The 16,659-nt window shown below is 51.9% G+C and overlaps 8 protein-coding genes across 8 annotated transcripts; 2 read left to right on the forward strand and 6 right to left on the reverse strand.

Moving 5' to 3' along the window:
• Positions 1-758: 758 nt before the first annotated feature.
• Positions 759-1,547, forward strand: CC1G_14567 (hypothetical protein; the record flags this gene model as incomplete). The annotated part of the gene is made up of 4 exons (XM_002911089.1): positions 759-777; positions 1,017-1,078; positions 1,223-1,454; positions 1,525-1,547. The coding sequence occupies 4 exons, from the start codon at positions 759-761 to the stop codon at positions 1,545-1,547; spliced, it is 336 nt and encodes a 111-aa protein (XP_002911135.1).
• Positions 1,548-1,797: 250 nt separating this feature from the next.
• CC1G_09935 (mitochondrial protein) lies at positions 1,798-3,392 on the forward strand (the record flags this gene model as incomplete). The annotated part of the gene is made up of 7 exons (XM_001841191.1): positions 1,798-1,942; positions 2,045-2,163; positions 2,247-2,481; positions 2,543-2,657; positions 2,717-2,907; positions 3,038-3,135; positions 3,261-3,392. 7 exons carry the CDS (start codon positions 1,798-1,800, stop codon positions 3,390-3,392), a joined length of 1,035 nt encoding a protein of 344 aa, XP_001841243.1.
• Positions 3,393-3,813: 421 nt separating this feature from the next.
• Positions 3,814-5,405, reverse strand: CC1G_09934 (hypothetical protein; the record flags this gene model as incomplete). Its single annotated transcript, XM_001841190.2, has 2 exons — positions 3,814-5,034; positions 5,088-5,405. The coding sequence occupies 2 exons, from the start codon at positions 5,403-5,405 to the stop codon at positions 3,814-3,816; spliced, it is 1,539 nt and encodes a 512-aa protein (XP_001841242.2).
• Positions 5,406-5,454: 49 nt separating this feature from the next.
• Positions 5,455-8,850, reverse strand: CC1G_11404 (hypothetical protein; the record flags this gene model as incomplete). Its single annotated transcript, XM_001841189.2, has 3 exons — positions 5,455-5,847; positions 5,877-8,540; positions 8,596-8,850. 3 exons carry the CDS (start codon positions 8,848-8,850, stop codon positions 5,455-5,457), a joined length of 3,312 nt encoding a protein of 1,103 aa, XP_001841241.2.
• Positions 8,851-9,585: 735 nt separating this feature from the next.
• CC1G_11403 (hypothetical protein) lies at positions 9,586-11,106 on the reverse strand (the record flags this gene model as incomplete). The annotated part of the gene is made up of 1 exon (XM_001841188.1): positions 9,586-11,106. The coding sequence occupies one exon, from the start codon at positions 11,104-11,106 to the stop codon at positions 9,586-9,588; it is 1,521 nt and encodes a 506-aa protein (XP_001841240.1).
• Positions 11,107-11,499: 393 nt separating this feature from the next.
• On the reverse strand, positions 11,500-12,717 carry CC1G_11402 (hypothetical protein; the record flags this gene model as incomplete). The annotated part of the gene is made up of 1 exon (XM_001841187.2): positions 11,500-12,717. One exon carries the CDS (start codon positions 12,715-12,717, stop codon positions 11,500-11,502), a length of 1,218 nt encoding a protein of 405 aa, XP_001841239.2.
• A 775-nt stretch (positions 12,718-13,492) lies between these two features.
• Positions 13,493-14,736, reverse strand: CC1G_11401 (hypothetical protein). The gene is made up of 3 exons (XM_001841186.2): positions 14,431-14,736; positions 13,668-14,377; positions 13,493-13,608 (listed from the first exon to the last, which is right to left on the reverse strand). Exons 1-3 carry the CDS (start codon positions 14,502-14,504, stop codon positions 13,592-13,594), a joined length of 801 nt encoding a protein of 266 aa, XP_001841238.1. The 5' UTR covers positions 14,505-14,736; the 3' UTR covers positions 13,493-13,591.
• A 639-nt stretch (positions 14,737-15,375) lies between these two features.
• On the reverse strand, positions 15,376-16,610 carry CC1G_11400 (hypothetical protein). Its single transcript, XM_001841185.2, has 5 exons — positions 16,548-16,610; positions 16,398-16,488; positions 16,077-16,312; positions 15,896-16,015; positions 15,376-15,839 (listed from the first exon to the last, which is right to left on the reverse strand). The coding sequence occupies exons 1-5, from the start codon at positions 16,590-16,592 to the stop codon at positions 15,564-15,566; spliced, it is 768 nt and encodes a 255-aa protein (XP_001841237.1). The 5' UTR covers positions 16,593-16,610; the 3' UTR covers positions 15,376-15,563.
• Positions 16,611-16,659: the final 49 nt, after the last annotated feature.

The raw sequence follows: 16,659 nt of genomic DNA on the forward strand, positions 1-16,659 counted from the left end.
TACTGGGCGCTTCTTGGAACGCGGCGCTTCTCCAACCAACACTGCCATGTTCCACGTTGCCGATCTATCGATGACTAGGAATGAACCCTCATTTCTTATGTTTCGACGACTTCCATATATGCTCTATGTTTTTGGGAAATTGGTTGACACATGATCTCATTCGTTCGAAGATGCGGTGGGGTTTAGGGCGTAATGGTAATACAGATAGCCCATATCTTTTCATCGATAACAGAAGTGGAAATCTCAATGACGAACTCAACCTAGCACTTTTACGCCTGTGCTCATTAGACCAATGACAGGAATGAGATCATCTTCATAAGACGGTGTTTCATTCGCGCTCAAATGGCTCACAGGACAGGATCCCAACTTTGCAGCTTGGTCACAAAGGCCCCCTTCAGTCCACTATTCTAAAATCTACATCGACGTCTTTATTGCGTCCCTTTGTCCTACTTCTCTAGAGCTCGCCATTTTCCGTGGCAATGGGAAATTCGTTTGTTCGACAGGCAAGTCGGTCACCGGTCACCAGTGCCAGCCTATGACTGGGAAGGTGACAGGGAGAGCCAAGCTTGAAATGGCGGTCGGAACGGCTAAGTACTACGTTTACGTGTTTCGTTTGTCATGTTCTGTAATTCATGTTTTTGTCGGGGAATTCACAATTAAAACGCGGCAAATTGTTTGGAGGCATCGATTATCTGATGGTAGGCGCCAAAAAAGAAGTTTGGAACTGTCACGAACCGATTCCCTCGGGTAAAAACACAATGCCTGGTTGTTCCCTTGGTACCTCTCAGTCGTAACCATGCCCCTCCCGTCCTGATGCTAATCCCTGCGGTTTTCATGGATGATCCTCATTCTGAGGCCCTTGGGCGCTTAAGCCCGTTGATCCTTTACCCGATGCGGATAACAAGCGCGAAGACTACCGCATCGGCGGTCGAACTCGTTGACTTGGAGTCTTTTCTAGTATCATGTTTCGGGATCCACATAACGGACTCTGATAAGGTTCAAGGCGGTATACATAGGTGGGTGGCGGGCCCGGGGGTCCCGTGAACACACCATTTATACCTCGCTAAGGAAGTATACAGTGTGTACTGCCCTCGAGTCAAGTTGAGTGCACAATGTCAATGTGATCAAGTCTGATGATCTTTTCTGTCCTAGTGTGTAGTCAGAAGAAGCGCCAGTGACTGAAACATTGCGACTTTGACGGAGGTTTGGTTTCGAAGGTCAGTACGCATACACTTCGCGTCGAGACGCTGTCAATTCTGGTATCTACATCTGGGCAAAAGTATTGGATCCTTTTAGCAATGAAAGTCGGCGTTTCATCTACAGCAACGTCAAGGTCAGGCTGGTCGCCCTCAACCCAATGGAAGGTGTCCGTGACGAGAAGGAGCAGAGAAGGTTTGGAAGAAAACACGAGTTTTCAAGGATGCTTCAAACGCTCTCACAGCAGACCATGCGGTGTAAGACTACCTGTCTCTTTCCAGCGAAGTGAACCACATAGGGGCTGACGCGAGGCGACGGGACTTGTAGCACAACGGAAAATCCTTGGATAGGGGCTCTCGGACCGCTTTAGGCTTTTCCGTTCTTGGCGCGCAACAGCCATGCGGTGGCGATGCCTTTGCCCCTTGCCTGATCTGGAGCATCGCCGCTTCGAGTTTCCGTTGAGTCAATATTCTTTCTTGTCTTTTTCTCTCATCTTCACCCAAAACCGGTACTCAGAGTACTGGTTCTGAAGCCCCTAGAACACAGAAAACCTAGGGAATGCCACCAAAGCCTTGTGCGCTCTGCCAAAAGGCAAGGGCGATGGTCAAACGGCCCAAGACAGGACAACAAATCTGTCGAGATTGTTTCTTCTACGTTTTCGAAACTGAGGTTCACCAGACGATAACCGAGGCGAAACTTTTCAAACCTGGGGATAGGGTTGCAATAGGTGCATCTGGAGGCAAAGGTAAGTACCGGGGGATTACAGTGTTACTGGAATCCCAGGTCCAGCTATTCTGGATTCTGATTGAGCGAACGGATTCTGATTCCTCGCTCTCTATGATCACAGATTCAACGGTCTTGGCATATGTTATGAAAACTTTGAACGAGCGATATCAGTACGGTTTAGAGCTCTTTCTTCTTTCCATAGACGAAGGAATTACGGGATATCGCGACGATTCCTTGGAGGTGAGTCTATCAAATCGTCTCCCAGACCTTATCTCGGGAATGGTCTCGTATTGAAAGGATCTGACTGGTACCTCTCCGTCTAGACTGTGAAACGCAACCAACAGCAATATGATATGCCCCTCAAGATCCTCTCATATGACGAGTTGTACGGCTGGACCATGGACGCGATCGTCAGCCAAGTTGGCCGGAAGAATAACTGTACTTTCTGCGGGGTGTTCCGCCGACAGGCTCTAGATAGAGGGGCTGCAATGCTGAACGTGGATCATATCGTCACTGGCCACAATGCAGATGATATTGCGGAGACTGTACTCATGAACAGTAAGTTGCAACTTCGCATTCTTGTTCCTTCCTTCCAAGGTTCTGACTATTGTTCCAACAGTCATGCGCGGCGACATCGCACGGCTGGGGCGCTGTACGTCGATATGCACCGAAGGTGAAGATACAATCAGGCGATCAAAGCCTTTCAAATACGCCTACGAGAAGGAGATCGTGATGTAAGTGGCTGGTCTCCTCACTTACATACTTTACCCCTCAAATGACCTAATCCACGCAGGTACGCATACTTCAAAAAGCTTGATTACTTTTCAACGGAATGCATCTATTCACCGGATGCCTATCGTGGACATGCACGCGCTTTCCTGAAGGACCTCGAAGCTGCACGACCCAGCGCTATCATCGATATAATCCATTCCGGGGAGGCTTTTGAAGTCAAAGAAGAAATCAAGGCGACCCAGAAAGTCCAACGTGAGTCTCGACTATGCGGTCACTGGTTCAATGGATCAAAGATCGTGGCTATTTTATCTCGAAACGAGGGGAACGTCCCACCATATCTAATCATATCACTGACTACAACCTGCTTCTTCCCCTTCTTTAGAGACGTGTCAGAGGTGTGGTTACATGTCCAGTAATGCGTTGTGCAAAGCATGTACCTTGCTCGAAGGCCTGGAACGTGGGATGGCAAACGCCGGTATCGTGAGTGACAATCTGCTTCATTTTACTTCATCTCCGTTTCGATTAGCTCTCGCCGTTCCTTTCTGTATTGCCGACATTCTCTGATATATTGCTTTTCATGTACTCATCCTATTGTTTCCATGTAGACGGATCGAGGGCAAAAGCAGTTGCTCCAAGCTCAAGCCGAAGGGCCTGCCCCAGAAACGCTTCGTAAAATACCCTTCTTCGAATTCAAACCAAGCAATGATTCCCCGGTGGTTATCGAACCTACTCCGTGATGGGAAAGGAAATCCTATCGCCGCGAGACCATCTCGCCACTTTTTCCTTCTCGTACCACTCATCGAGAACAAAACACCTCTTTCAGGACTTAGCTGACCTGCCTCTCTCACATATTAACCTTCGGGAGCCTTTGCTTGCAGAGCCTCGTGGTATTCTCGTGTACAACAATAGAATCTGTATCATACATGTATCTATATCATCGTAGATAGGTTTGTCTCTAGCATATCGTGAACTACATACATAATACAGCACTGACAGTGACAATACTCGGGAGAGCGAGAAACGAAAATGTACATATCCAATACAGAGGTATCAAGTTAACCAAGAGAGTCCGCAATCTCCCAGTGAGTAGAAACGAGGCATCATACGCCCGCGTCCTTCGCGAGTGAGAATTAAGTCATCTGTCCAACCATCACCACCTCACCCCGCAACCTTCGCAACCATCGTTCCGCCATTGCACAGGGGTCCATCTCCGTCAACGAAAATCTCCGGAGTACGCTCAAATGGAATCACTCCTCCTTTCCAAGTATACATCGCGGTCGACTCGCCTCCAACCGAGATACGCGGAACTATAGGCCTGATGCCATGTTCCACTGCCAGACGCAGCACGTTCGTAAGCGTCTCTGGAATGTCCTCCCCTTCCCAGTCGACATCCTGGGTTACGCTAATCCACGCGTATCCCACTTTGCTTCGGGTTTCTTCGCTGGGGGTAGCTGTTGCCCCAGCTTCGGACTGGGGGCTGCCTCCGCCAGTCCCAAACTTGAGGGACCTCAGCCCGGCTCTGAAGTTGTCCGCCGCTGTGGGTATCGTGCGTTCAGGGACATCCCCAACAAGTGTGGTGAATTGCCCAGCACCGGTCTTCTTCGCTCCTTTGCCTGTCGGATCCTCCTCGCCATCATCTCTTCCAACCGACCTCAGCAGTCTTTCCGCTGCTTCCCTGACCTCCTTTCCACCTATTGTGTCTAGAACCGCGTCGAACACATCTCCGTCCTCCCTCAGCCACTCAAGCACGCGCACAGCCGCACCCCGTCCCTCGTCCCACCAAGGATCGGCAGTGTTTCCTCCATCGTCGAATACCACTTCTTCTCCGCCGAGGTGGAGCACACGTGCCTCTGACTCGAGCATGTAACGTTGTACGTCCTCCTGGTCTTGAGGACCTGGGATAGGCACATGGACAGAGACGCGCCATCCTCTAAGAGCCAGCATTTGCACGACCATTGCTCCGACCCCGTCATGCCCTCGTAGTACCAGTGCTCTTCGTTTTCGATGAGGTTCATGATCGGCATGTAGATGATGATGGCCTCCCAGGAACGTCCCATTGCTCATGGCCGATGCGAAAGTGGGATAGTCGTAAGCTCTTGGACTGAGCGGCATGTTCGCCAAGCCAGAGAACGCTCGCATGAAGGTCCGAACCGCTCGATATGCAGGTAGACCGCAAAGTGGAAGCAAGGCTAGTTCTTCCAAGGTTAATGACGATTGAGGCATACGAGGTGGCTTAGTGGTTGAACCGGAGGAGAAAGAGTTGAATGAGGTCGTGGTAGCTGTCCCTGACGCAGCTTCTTCTCCGGGTACTGAAGCCGGATGTGGGACTCGCTTGATGCGACGGCGATCCACAACGATGAATTCGGTCAACGCGCCGCTCTGTCATTGAATCAATCAACTGCTGCGTCAAAATGGGGGCTGTGAGTTCCTACCTTTTTTGGTTCAAGCAATCCGACCACCCATTCACCCTTGCGAATTACTTCCTCCTTTACCTCCCAGCCGCATTCCAAAACTCGCCCAACAAAGCTCCTGCCAGGAATGAATCCAACCTCCGGCTGCAGTATAGGTGGCGGTGGAAGTGCCTTGTCCTTTTCGGCATCCTTCCGTCTTCCTCTCAGCGTGTTCTTCCTCTTCAAAACTGTCGGTCCAGAGCCCTCATTATCGGTACCTGTGGCGTCTTGCTCCCTCTCCTTTTCCTTCTTTCGAGTCTTCCGTCGCGAGAGTGACCCCAACCTCTCCCTCAAACTCATCTTCCTCCCTAGACCACTGCCTCTCCTCGTCCGTCCCATATCCTCTCGCTCAGTCTCTTCGCAACTCAGTTTGCTCTCCTCGCCACCTTTCTTCATCCTCTGGTTCATCCACCAATGGTGCACCTTCCAGAACCTGCTGGTCCTCCTTCCGCGGCTTCGCAGTTCCCAACCTCAGCCCGACAAGCTTTCCATCCACTCCGTCCACGGCCACAGCCCATACCTGCACCAGCACACTCCCGCTGGGGACGTGAGTTGGCGGTCTCCTATAGCCCGTAAACCCAAGTACTCTCTCAGCCGATATCGTCGCCATAGCCTGCTCACGAGGGTCCTCAGCCATGGACCCAATCGAGAGCTTCCCTGCCCGCATCGTGCCGTAGATATCCTCACTCCGCTTCCTCAGCCTCCCACTAAAGCTCAATCCCCTACCCAGAACACCCTTCTTCTGTCGATCGAGAATTTCCTGTGCCTCACCTTCGGGGACTGTCCTCCGCCTCCGAGGTTGCTCAACATGCCCTTAAAGCCATTCTTGTTGGAGCGGCCACGGACTCCGACGCCAGCTATTCCGCGCACAACTTCAACGCTTGTCATCGTCGTGTGAGCGATCCCACCGCGAGTTAGATCAACCTTGCCGCTAAGGGGGCTTGCGCCTTGTTGCATAGGGGGGATCATCGTTTGCGGATGACCGGAGTTGTTGGATAAGAGGCTCTTCCAGCCTGGGCTGTCTTTGGCAAAGATGCTTTGCGGGGCGCGAGGAAGGTGTAGAGAAGTGAACCCTGGCGTGCCATGCGAAGGCAGCTCTCCATTGGAGACTGGGATGGCGTTGTGGTATGCGAAGCTGCTTTGACTCGTCGAGGGATTGGAGAGGTAGCTTGAGGTATACGCTGAGCTGGGGCTGAGGTTGCCTTTCCCGGCCTTGGTTCGAGCCAGGATGGACTTGTAGTCATCCGCCCACGAAACCACCGACGTCTGTCGCGGGAGTTCCTCTTCTTGAATCTGGGCGTCGGGCTTCTCGACGATGACCATCGAATTCTCGAAGTCGGCGTCACCTATTGACCTAGACTTGCGTCTTTTGATGCCGTCGGGTTTGGTTCCTGAGCTCTTGGTAGCGATGGAGTTTCTGACGGGGGTGAGGTTTCCGTTAGGTAGTTTCGGTGTGAGGGGCTCTTCCTCTCCTTCGAGTACGACGCTTAATCTGTTGTCTCGTAAACCGAGACCCTCTTCTTCCTCCAGGACTGGACCAAGCTGATAGGGTAGTTGGATAGGATGGGCGCTCGAACTTCCAACAGCAGCACCATTCCCTTGGAAATCCGAAGGTGGAGGTGGCCTTGGCATGCCATTCGTCGCTGTGTAGTAGACGACATCTCGTTCAACTTTCCCGCTTTTCCTTTTCTTCTTCTTGCCATCAGCGTCGTCCTTCCCGTCGTCTTCCCTCGCCTTGCCTTTCCCTTTATCTACACTACCTTCCTCATCTTTGGCTTTGGACTTTCCGGTGAGACTCAAGGGCCGTCCAAGTCCCAGAGAGCTTCGTTCCGACTCTCTCTTGCTCGTAGAACTCCCGCTTCTCTTCAGGTCTGTCTTCCCGTTCGGCATCGCACTCCCATTGACGTTTTCCGAGGATCCGGTTACGATGGAGCCCACCAACCACTTGACATCCTTCGCCCAGTCATCCTCGGTATACGAGTAATCCCGCTGCGGTAGCTCAGGCGCGTTGCTGGCACTGTTAGCCCTCCTATGCTGGGGTTGCACAGTAGCACCGCTGAACGTGTGGTAACTCGCAGGTAACCTCGTCGACCTAGTCGCCTTGGATTTGGAAGACTTTCCTTTGTGGCCTCTCCCATCGGAGTTGACGGGCGATGTCATAGCGGTCGAATCGGTCAATCCTTCCTCACTCCCGCGCCCGGAAGCAGTGAAAATGTCAGAGTGATTCTCAAGCGAGGTAGAGCTGAGGGAAAAATTGGAGGGGGCGGTCGAGGTTATACGTGTGGGGTTAGGGTGGGGTTTGGTGATTGGCACGGAGTCTGGATGATGGAGGAGGGGAGGCTGGGGCGTTCGGGAGGATGAGCCGGAGGGTGGCTTTTGGTTGAGCGACGAAGCGCGAGATAAGGACGCAGAGGTGCTAGGAGTGGAAGCGCCCTTGATATTTGTGGCTGCACTTGGGGTGCGTGAGTGTGTACGTGTAGAGCTACCGGTAGAATTAGCTAGCTGTTGTTGTTGTGCTGTAAGCTGGTCCAATTGGGTAGGTGTTGTTGTCGTCGAGGGAACTGAAGGCTTCCGCTGCTGACTCTGGGTCTGAGGGGGTGCAGAAGGGATCGAGGGTCTTCTCTGTCGCTGTAGAGGTGCGTCTGGTCCTGACGCTCTCCTCTGGTGGGATGAAGGGTAAACGCCGGAGCTGGGGATTGGGTTGGAAACCTTTCGATTCACACTGGCTACTCTTTGATGCTGTTGCTGCAACAACGCAGAAGCACTAGCGCTAGAGCCGAGCGGCTGCTGCTTTGGCAGATGTTGATCCACCCGTGGCTGATTCTGAGCGTGATTCTGAGCCTGCGCTGGGGGCTGGGACGGCTGGGACTGCACCACATGGCCGTTTTGAATACCCCCCGGGATAGAAGGGCTATTAGAATTCGTGGGTGTGATTTGGGTGGGGGTCGGGCTACGTAAGCTCTTTCTGCTCGCCTTCCTGGGTTGCAGGCTGGAGCCGACGCTTCCCCTCTTGCTAGGAAAAGCAATTGAACTGCTCGCCATGGATGTACGGGGCGTTTGGTTAGGGGTGAAGAAAATGTCGAACTCGTCATCCCCTGATGAATCGAAACCGTCCAGGTCATCCGAGTCATCGTCGCTGATGATGAGTTGTCGCTGGCGTGAGTTCCGCTGAGACTGGGATGAATGTCGCTTCGGATTTTGCTGGAGCTGTGGGGCCCGTGGTTGGGTTGAACGGCCTCCAGGGCCGCTGCTAGACGTTCTGGCTGTGACCACAGAGGATATGGAGGGCGGCGAGGTCATTTTAGTCGCTCCAAGCCCTGCTCTTGAGCGAGGCGGCAGTGAATCCCGCTGCCTGCCGCTGCTGGATGTCGAAGCGGGGTGCCCATTAGCAGTCGGGGCTTTGGACGTCGTCCCAGACGTCGTCGCCATTGTTGCCTAGACGGTTTGTGAGTTTTAATAAGATTTTGGATATCGTACAAGGTTTACTTACCTTTTTATGAATCCTGAGCGTAAAATCTGAAGACAAGGCTATGGGTCGCCTCGTGTCATCGACAAGGGACGGTGACGGTGGGTCTCCGAGGTGGCTGTGGGTCCGAATCTGCTCCGTTTGAAATGCCTCCGAAGCAGCTATGCGGCGCATCGACCCCGCACTCGAGAAATAATCTTTCCGCTGCCTTTGCGGCAAGTCTGCATATTTCTGAGATGGCTGGTTGAGCAGGCGCTGGATCAGTGTGGGTTTTGACATCGCATCGTCCGTGAAAGTCTGTTCTAGAGATATAATTTCATGTGTTGTCCTAGACACGAGGCAATAGTCCCGCCGGACGAAACAATCCGTCTCTGATGTCATTCATTCTTCGATCTTGTCGCCTTTAGAGTCCGTTCAGCACGTTTTTCGATCTCTACAAACAACCTCAACGGGGTTAAGTCTGGTAGTAAGGACGACGAATTCGGGAGCGTCAAAGGACTGTCTGATACACTGACTGGATGGCGTGAATTAGCAGGTGCCTCGACAAATGATTTACCCCACAAGCTCCGTGGAAACAGGTAAGAAGTTGTCAAAAGAAGTTAGGCGGAACGGGGTCATTCCAGGGTTCCCAAAATCCTGAATTAGACTGCATTTTCGATGGTCTTCGAATCGGCAGACAGTGCAGCAGGACCCAATACTGGCCAAGCATTCATAGCAATCACCATGAAAATACGCCCCTTTAACGACCACGATTCGGGTTTCAGTACTTGCTCAGTCGATGTCGAAGGTAGTTTTAAACCTTCAAATTGCGGTTACGTTGGGAAACCAGGCCAATTCGACGTCCGCACATGGTCCAGCGGATCAAACTCGATCGCTTAAGCGCGGCCCCTATCTCACAATACTACATTCTTTGAAGGTGAAATCCAGAAAGCTTTCTCGATCCTTGAGGCTCGTCGCGCTGGAGATACAAAGTGATGGTACAAGGAAGGACAGAAGGGGAAAATACAAAGCAGGCTACGGCACAAACATAGGAATTTTCATCTCGTCTCTCATCCTCTTTACCTCCCGTGGGCTGAGACCCATGCTAAATGCAATCGTTCGCCTATCCACCGACAACGCAACTTTGTTCAGCGGGCGTGATGCATAGGCTGTGAACCTGTCGAATCCCTTTCTGTCAAAGTCGACAACCTCCCGCGGGGGGAGATAGTGGACCTTATGTCCAACGATGACCTCGTAAAACTCGTAATGGACGCATGCCACGAACAGCTCTTCCAACAGCGGTAAAACGGGCTGGGTTCGGGCTAGGTCTTGAAGGCGTCCGAAGAATTTGCCATCGGCGTTGGCCCACACGACGAGCTTGAAGCTGACGAGACTATGGAGATCGGAAAGGAGGCCCTCGACAGCGTCGTCGTCGATTCTGCTATCGATTAAAGCGAGATGCTCGAGCTCCCATTTGCTCCGCTCCTTGAAGGCGAGGATGCTTATTGCGATAACGTGGTGGCTGCCGCGACTTTGGTCTGCCACGCTTCGGTGGTTCTCGAGGCGGAGTGCTCGAAGCTTGGGGCAGGTAAGTCTGGGAAGAACATACGTGGATATGAAGACCATGCAACCGGTCAAGGTCAAGTCGGTAAGGGAGTTGTGGGTGACGTTCAAAGGCGCAGGGGAGTTGGGACCTAAGAGCGACGGTTCTGTATATTTTCCCCTCGGCACGATGGCAAGGTCCAGCACCTGGATGTCAGGCAGCTGGACGAGAAGTTTGTGCAATAGGTCCAAGACTTCGTCGTGGTGATTCGCGGGAATGGGTATCCGAATTCTAAGTTCTCGGAGGTTGGCTGAGGTGAGTTGGACTGGCCACCTGATGTATGGCCCGTCGTCGTTGACGACGGTGTAGAGATTGTCGCATACAATCTCCAGAGTCTCCGCACTCGGAAAGAGTTTTGGGAGGGTTCGGTGCCCGCGCAGGGCTATAACCCCGTTGACGCCGAGTCTGACCGTCTTCATACCAGCAAAGCGTGACCGTGCCCCATCTGCAGCTGGGAGGGATGCATCAAGGAACTTCCCAATCCATTCAGCACCCAAGAGTGCCGCTTCCCGCAACGAGATGCTGAGACCCTCGAGCAGGCGAGTGTCGTCGGAAAAGAGGAAGGCGTGAAGCAGCTCCATTTGACGGGGCAGCAAGTAGTCGCAGCAAACGAATCTTGCTGTGACTGGTAGCTCTTTGGCGCGCTTGAACCAGTACTTCAGGCACTCTAAAAGGTCACGCATGTCGGTGTCCCGCTCGAGGTTAACGTTGAAGTCGGTCCACAATGTGGCCATTCCGTATACAGTATCGCGGAAGGCTCTGCAGACAAGCATGAAATCAAAGAAATCGATGAACCTGGTGCCGTCATTTGCGAATGTGAATATCTTCTCGAGTAATTCGGGAGGAAAGGGGATGTCGCTTGTTTGGGAAGGTGCCATTTGCCTGTTGTCGATGGCCTGTGTCACATCGGAACGCGAAACGTTCGAACCACGAGCTCCTGCGTTGCGAACCATCGCGCAGGAAAGGGAGGTTTGTACGTTGAAACTGATACTCAAGCATAATATATCTCAGATACTGAAACTTAAGTTATTGTTTTGAAGCTTTGACCGTTGACGCTTTGACGCTCGCGGCCTTTCTCAAACGTCTTCATTTCTTCGCGTGGCAAGTCCATCCTGGCCTTGAGGAATGCATCTCTTTTACTTACAAGCATCGAGCATCATTTGCAGTTCAAGGTTGGCTAGGGTATACAGTTCCATTCTCGCAAAGCCATTAATGTAGTAAATACAGTACATGTCATCCCAGTAGTCCTGGGGGAATTAGATATTCTACACATTTAAGTGACAAATTTCCAGGGGAAGAAAATCGATCGGTTAGATGGTCCTAAGTTGGTCCTAAGGCTTGGGAGGCTAAAAATTGAAAGGGAAGCACAGGTCATCGGATTCGCCCGCATCTGGATTCACGGGTCCAAGGACCCTTCGCACTTCTATCGTATAATCCCAGCGGCGAGTTACGATAGTGAGGCTAACCAACGATAGAAGAGAGTGTACCAATTCCTCAATTTCCTCCTCGCTCAGCATGATGTGAACCAAGACGATATCCTCCAGTTGACACTTGCTCGCCTCGGCCAACTTTATAATAGTGGATGCGATAGATCGCTCCAAATTTCCGTCGCCGTATGAGCACTCTATGATATTTAGACTATTGAATCTCTCAAGTCGAAGCGAGCGCAGGCCTGGTAAGATTACCGTCGAAAGCTGGCAGATCATACCCTTTAACGTGCCCTTCAAGCCCAGCCGCCCGAGTTGCTTGTGAGTCAGAGTTGGTGGAGGTGGAGTGCGAGGGCCTGGACTCAGATAAACATTGAGAGATTGTAATTCTGGAGCCTGTGACAGGATGGAGGGCAAGAGGACTGTCGGTGTGGAACTTGAAATTGAGCCCATCACTGGAAATAAAACATTGAGCTTCTGAAGTCCCGTCAGATCGACCGTCGGCCATTCGTTGGAAACCACCAGTCCCTCCACTGGATCCGTTTGATAGAAATCGAGGGCACGGAGGTCGAGGCGTTTGAGATTCGGAAAGCCCTTCTGAAAGGTGTCTGGCTGGATTCGAAGTGGGCCGGAATGGGAATGAAGGCGGAGCGTGCTGAGAGATTCAAAGGGCTTTGTGCCTGCCATGCCCAAGAAGTCGCTCATCCAATCAGTGTTTGACCCCATAAGCTCGAGAAGTGTGAAGGATACTGCCTCGTATGAGACCGACAAAGCGAGACTCTCCACACGCGGTGGAAGCTCATCCACAAGAAATCCGGTGAGCAAGTCCATCCTGGAGTGAAGCTTGGGGCCATCGTGATGAAGACTCAGTTGAACAGGGAGATTTTTAGACCGCTCGAAAAGAGTTTTGAGTTGGGTACTGAGCTTCCCCAGAGGAGTCTTCTCGCCGTACACCACTGAGAGGTTGGTCCAGAGCGCCGGGGTGGTAAAGAGAACGTCGCGAAACTCTTTGCAAACCAGTGCCAGATCGATGAAGTCTTCAATCTCGTAGCCCGCAGTTGCGAACGTGAAGATGAGCCCGAGAAGCTCTGCGGGTAATGGTAGCGATGCTCTCTTCGTAGGTGTGACGTCGGACATCGGAAAGTAGCACGAGTGGGGGGTAAAAAGCAGGTAACTGGAATCAAGTTTTCGGATGGTGGGCGTTAGAGATGAGGACGTGAGGTTGACGAGTATGGTCTTTATATACCCTTCCTAACTGTGGCCGCCATTGTCAACCCATTGTCCCCCGTTCAAAAAACTCGTTTTCCGCATTCGGCAATTAACGCCAACCGCGGACAATGCGAGTCAAAGCGCGAAAGAAAACTCACTAATAATGAAGCTTGAAGGCCACCCGTGGCCCAACTATATTGCCAAAATTATCTTCGTGGTATCAGTCATCGCGCCTATTGATTGGGTGTGGCATAAATGATGGTGTTCATTTTCTGTACTCCCAGAATCACAGGGTCAGCGGAGACGGGCGCCTACTGGGAACCCAGGTTTTGCAGGCCTGTAGCGTACCATAGGACGGAAATTCACCATCAACACCACACTTATACATGACGCTTTTAAGCCCATCCCATGGAGTTTGTACACCCCCTTCATTCACGAACTTTGACGGATTGGGACTTGGTAGGCCCATCCGATGGAGCTTGTCTAGACCGCCTTCATTCATGAATTTTTGACTGATCGGGATGTGGGGGTACTATGTGTACAATGGGCATAATGCTACAACAACAATGAGGATGACAACACTCTCCAGGAAGGTAACTGGGTACACAAGTAAGTTTAGAACACATTGAAACAATAAACTACGTGCTGTAAAGTAACAGAATGTTGTACGTGTTTCCAAAAAAAAGTCTTCACGACGAGGGGATCAGGATGGGGTATCAGGAAACAGGTTTCTGGAAAAAGGTCGTAATGGCGTTGGGTAGTGGTAGAACTTCGTGTGTTACTATGCGCAAGTCGGATACCTTTACTCAAAGTCAAAGTCTAAAGAAGCCCCTTGTCAGTTCGTCACTCCAGCACAAAAGATGGTGATAAACACATACCTCCACCTCCACAATCGCCGTCGAAGGCGTCGTCAATAGCATCTGCGACGAGCAAACCACCGATCAAGCCCGCACCTCCAGCAGCAACCATACCCGCTTTACCCATCCCTCCCGACTTGTTTGGTTTAACGTAGGTGGTGTGGGCAGGTGCGTGGTACCCATGTTGGGGATTGTAGTACCCGTTACTGGAGTATTTGCCAGCCCCTCCCAGCGATCCGAGCAATCCACCTCCGTTCCCGAGTCCGCCGCCGCTACTTCCGCTCCCAACTCCGAATTTCTTGGTGAATAACGAACTCAAGCCGCTGCCCTTGGATGATTGGACGGGAGCTGGACCTGGGCTTGGCCCGCCGTGCATGGGTGGAGGGGGTGCTCCGCCGTATCCGCCGTAATGATTCGGGCCTTGAGGGGGCTGGGGGCCTGGGTACCCACCTGCACCGTGGGGTGCACCATATCCGCCATATGCGCCTTGTGGGTTGTTGTAGCCGTAGGGGTTGTGGCTGCCTCCGGGTTGAGGACCTGGTGTAGATGGTCCGCCTGGGTATGTCGAGGCTTGAGGGAAACCGGGTGCACCACCTGCTGGACTCGAGACAGGGGGTGGACCAGCAGGGGGGCTATAGGCCGGGGGAGCGGGAGGAGGAGGCCCTAGAGGGTGTTCCCAGGTCACCTGTGGCGGAGTTGCTTTGGTGTTCACGTAGAACCAAGTGTTGTAGCTGCAAAGAAAAGGGTCAGTACGCTGGGTAGATAAGATAAGCCAATAACCTACTTTGGGTCGTACTGGGTAATCCAGCCGTCAGGTAATGCCCTGGTATCAGGGTTGGATTGACTTATGTGAGACATGTCGAGAGGGAAGGAGAAGGATGTGGTCGAAGGAGAAGCCTAAAAAGCGGCCCACCGGGTCTTTATATAGGCTTTTTATCGCGCAGCCATGGCGATGCGGACTCTCAGTCAGCTGCGCTTGTATTTCTCTTGGGAGTACACAGCATTTGGAACCCACTGAGGCTCGCAGCTTTTAGTCCGACTATTCACCACAAAGGTGAACTGTCGCCATTGAGATGTGCAACGATGTGGTTACACTGAACTTTGTTGAGGATGGCCACGCACAGAAGGACGTCCGATCATTGCTCGGGAATTTGAGGAAGGTGGTCCGTTTGGAAAAGTAACCCCTGAGGACCATGGAGTTGTTTTTGACCTAGTAATCGATGGCAGTGCCGGTTCCACGGAAATGAGAGCTTGCTCTGGGCGCCTAATTGTCGTCGAAGCTTCTCAACGGTTCTCGGGCGCCAGTTATGGCCGCAGGGAACTCAGATGAAACTAGCATTTGTGACATAATCGACACCACAATAAGTATTCATGGGGGAAGAGAGTTCAATATATTTAACAAAAGCATGGCTCTTAGAGCGTACCTCGTACACGAAACAATTGTTTCCAATGGTATTCTAACAACAGGTGGATCACCACTACAGGTCAATTAAAACATTAGGCAGTAATCGGAGGGAAGAAAGTATGCAACAAATCAATGCAACAATCAAAGATGGACTCAAAAAGGAGAAGCGAGGGGGAGAGATTGGAGAGTCAGTCACGCAGAAGAGGACGAGTGCATATCCGTGAGTGCAGCAATAAGTGGGTGAGTAAGTACGACTACGCAGCCAAATTATAACCAAAGGCTAGAATAACTAAAGGGAAGAAACCAAACAGTAACGAGCGTTGTCATCATCAATCTTCTTTAACGGACACATCATCATAAAAACGGTTCGGGAAAAAGTGCCAGGTGATATCAACGAGCCCTCTCATGCATGAGAATTGGGATGAAGGGCAGCGAAGGGGCAGTGCATGGCGAACGGACGGTGCAGCAGCGCGGACAGACAAAGCTCAACTGAGCTGGGGTAGCCATGAGGATCATGCCTTGGACTTCTTGGAGGACTTCTTTGAGGATTTGTCGGATTCAGCGCGACGCTTTTTTGGTGCAGGTTCGGATTCAGCTTCGCTGGAGTCGCTTTCTTCGCTCGAGGACTGTTGTTTGCTGGGTTTGGACTCTTCTTCTTCATCGTCGTCTTCACTTTCCTCTTCGTCAGACTCTTCTTCTGGCTCCACCTCACGCGCTGGGGGCGGTGGTGCGGCAGGAGCAGATTCTTTATTTGATTTGCCTCGTGCACCCTTGTTTGCCTTTTTGGACTGGGGGTTTCGTAAGAACGCGTCACGGATTGACATGACGGACCAAGAGAACATACCGCTGCTGCTTCCGCGGCTGCCCTGTTCGCAGCTTCGACTTCCTCTGGAGAACGGTTATCATAGGCGTTCTTCGCCTGGGAGTACTCCTCCTTGGCCTTGAGCATTTGCTGATTGTAGGTCTACAGAGTGTGGGGCTTGTCATGAAGGGAACGGTAGAGTAGCGACGCGTCGAACACGTACCTCCTTCTGTTCATCCGTCATGTTCTTCCACTTCTCCGAAATCAAAGTCAAGAGTTCGGGGTTGGTCAGGTTGGGATTCTGTCTCTTGAGCTCGTTGCGGACTTCGTTCTGGAAGAGGATATAGGAAGACGCGGGGCGTTTGGGTGCGTTGGGATCCTTGGGCTTTGCGGCACGTTTCCGCTTCTTGCCCCCGTCCCCGTCCTCGAGGCCATGATCCTTGTGTTTACCCTTTTCGCCTACAAAACGAACGTAAACGCGTGTCAAACGATGGCAGGCCTTGACAGATGTAACGGGGACGCGAAAGTTGAAAACAACACGCACCGTCGAGACCTCCGAGAATTTTGGCAAAGTCCTCCGCGATTTGGGCAGTATTCCTGAGCTGCTCGGCACATGCGATGAGCCCGGAGGCGAGCTGAAAAAAATAGGGTTTTTAGGGTCAGAAAAACCCTAGAAAATACCGAAATAAAAGACCTTTGCCCGCTGCTGGTCGAATTCGCTGATATCGATTTTAGGCATGGGGGAAGAGGAAGAATGGTTTGTTACAAGTTTGTTACTTGAATCCCATTCAAAAGTTCAATTTTCT

The sequence above is a fragment of the Coprinopsis cinerea genome (genome assembly GCF_000182895.1).
Source record: "Coprinopsis cinerea okayama7#130 chromosome 5 map unlocalized cont3.5, whole genome shotgun sequence".
NCBI classification, from domain to species: Eukaryota; Fungi; Basidiomycota; class Agaricomycetes; order Agaricales; family Psathyrellaceae; genus Coprinopsis; species Coprinopsis cinerea.

Bases quoted from the DNA above. Each gene is read 5' to 3' on its own strand.
- CC1G_11401 (XM_001841186.2), bottom strand. From the start codon at position 14,504: ATGTCTCACATAAGTCAATCCAACCCTGATACCAGGGCATTACCTGAC. The intron at 14,378-14,430 runs GTAGGTTATTGG...TTTTCTTTGCAG, and splicing joins ATTACCCAGTACGACCCAAA to CTACAACACTTGGTTCTACG.
- CC1G_11400 (XM_001841185.2), bottom strand. From the start codon at position 16,592: ATGCCTAAAATCGATATCAGCGAATTCGACCAGCAGCGGGCAAAG. The intron at 16,489-16,547 runs GTCTTTTATTTC...TATTTTTTTCAG, and splicing joins TCGACCAGCAGCGGGCAAAG to CTCGCCTCCGGGCTCATCGC. The intron at 15,840-15,895 runs GTATGTTCTCTT...CGAAACCCCCAG, and splicing joins CAGCCGCGGAAGCAGCAGCG to TCCAAAAAGGCAAACAAGGG.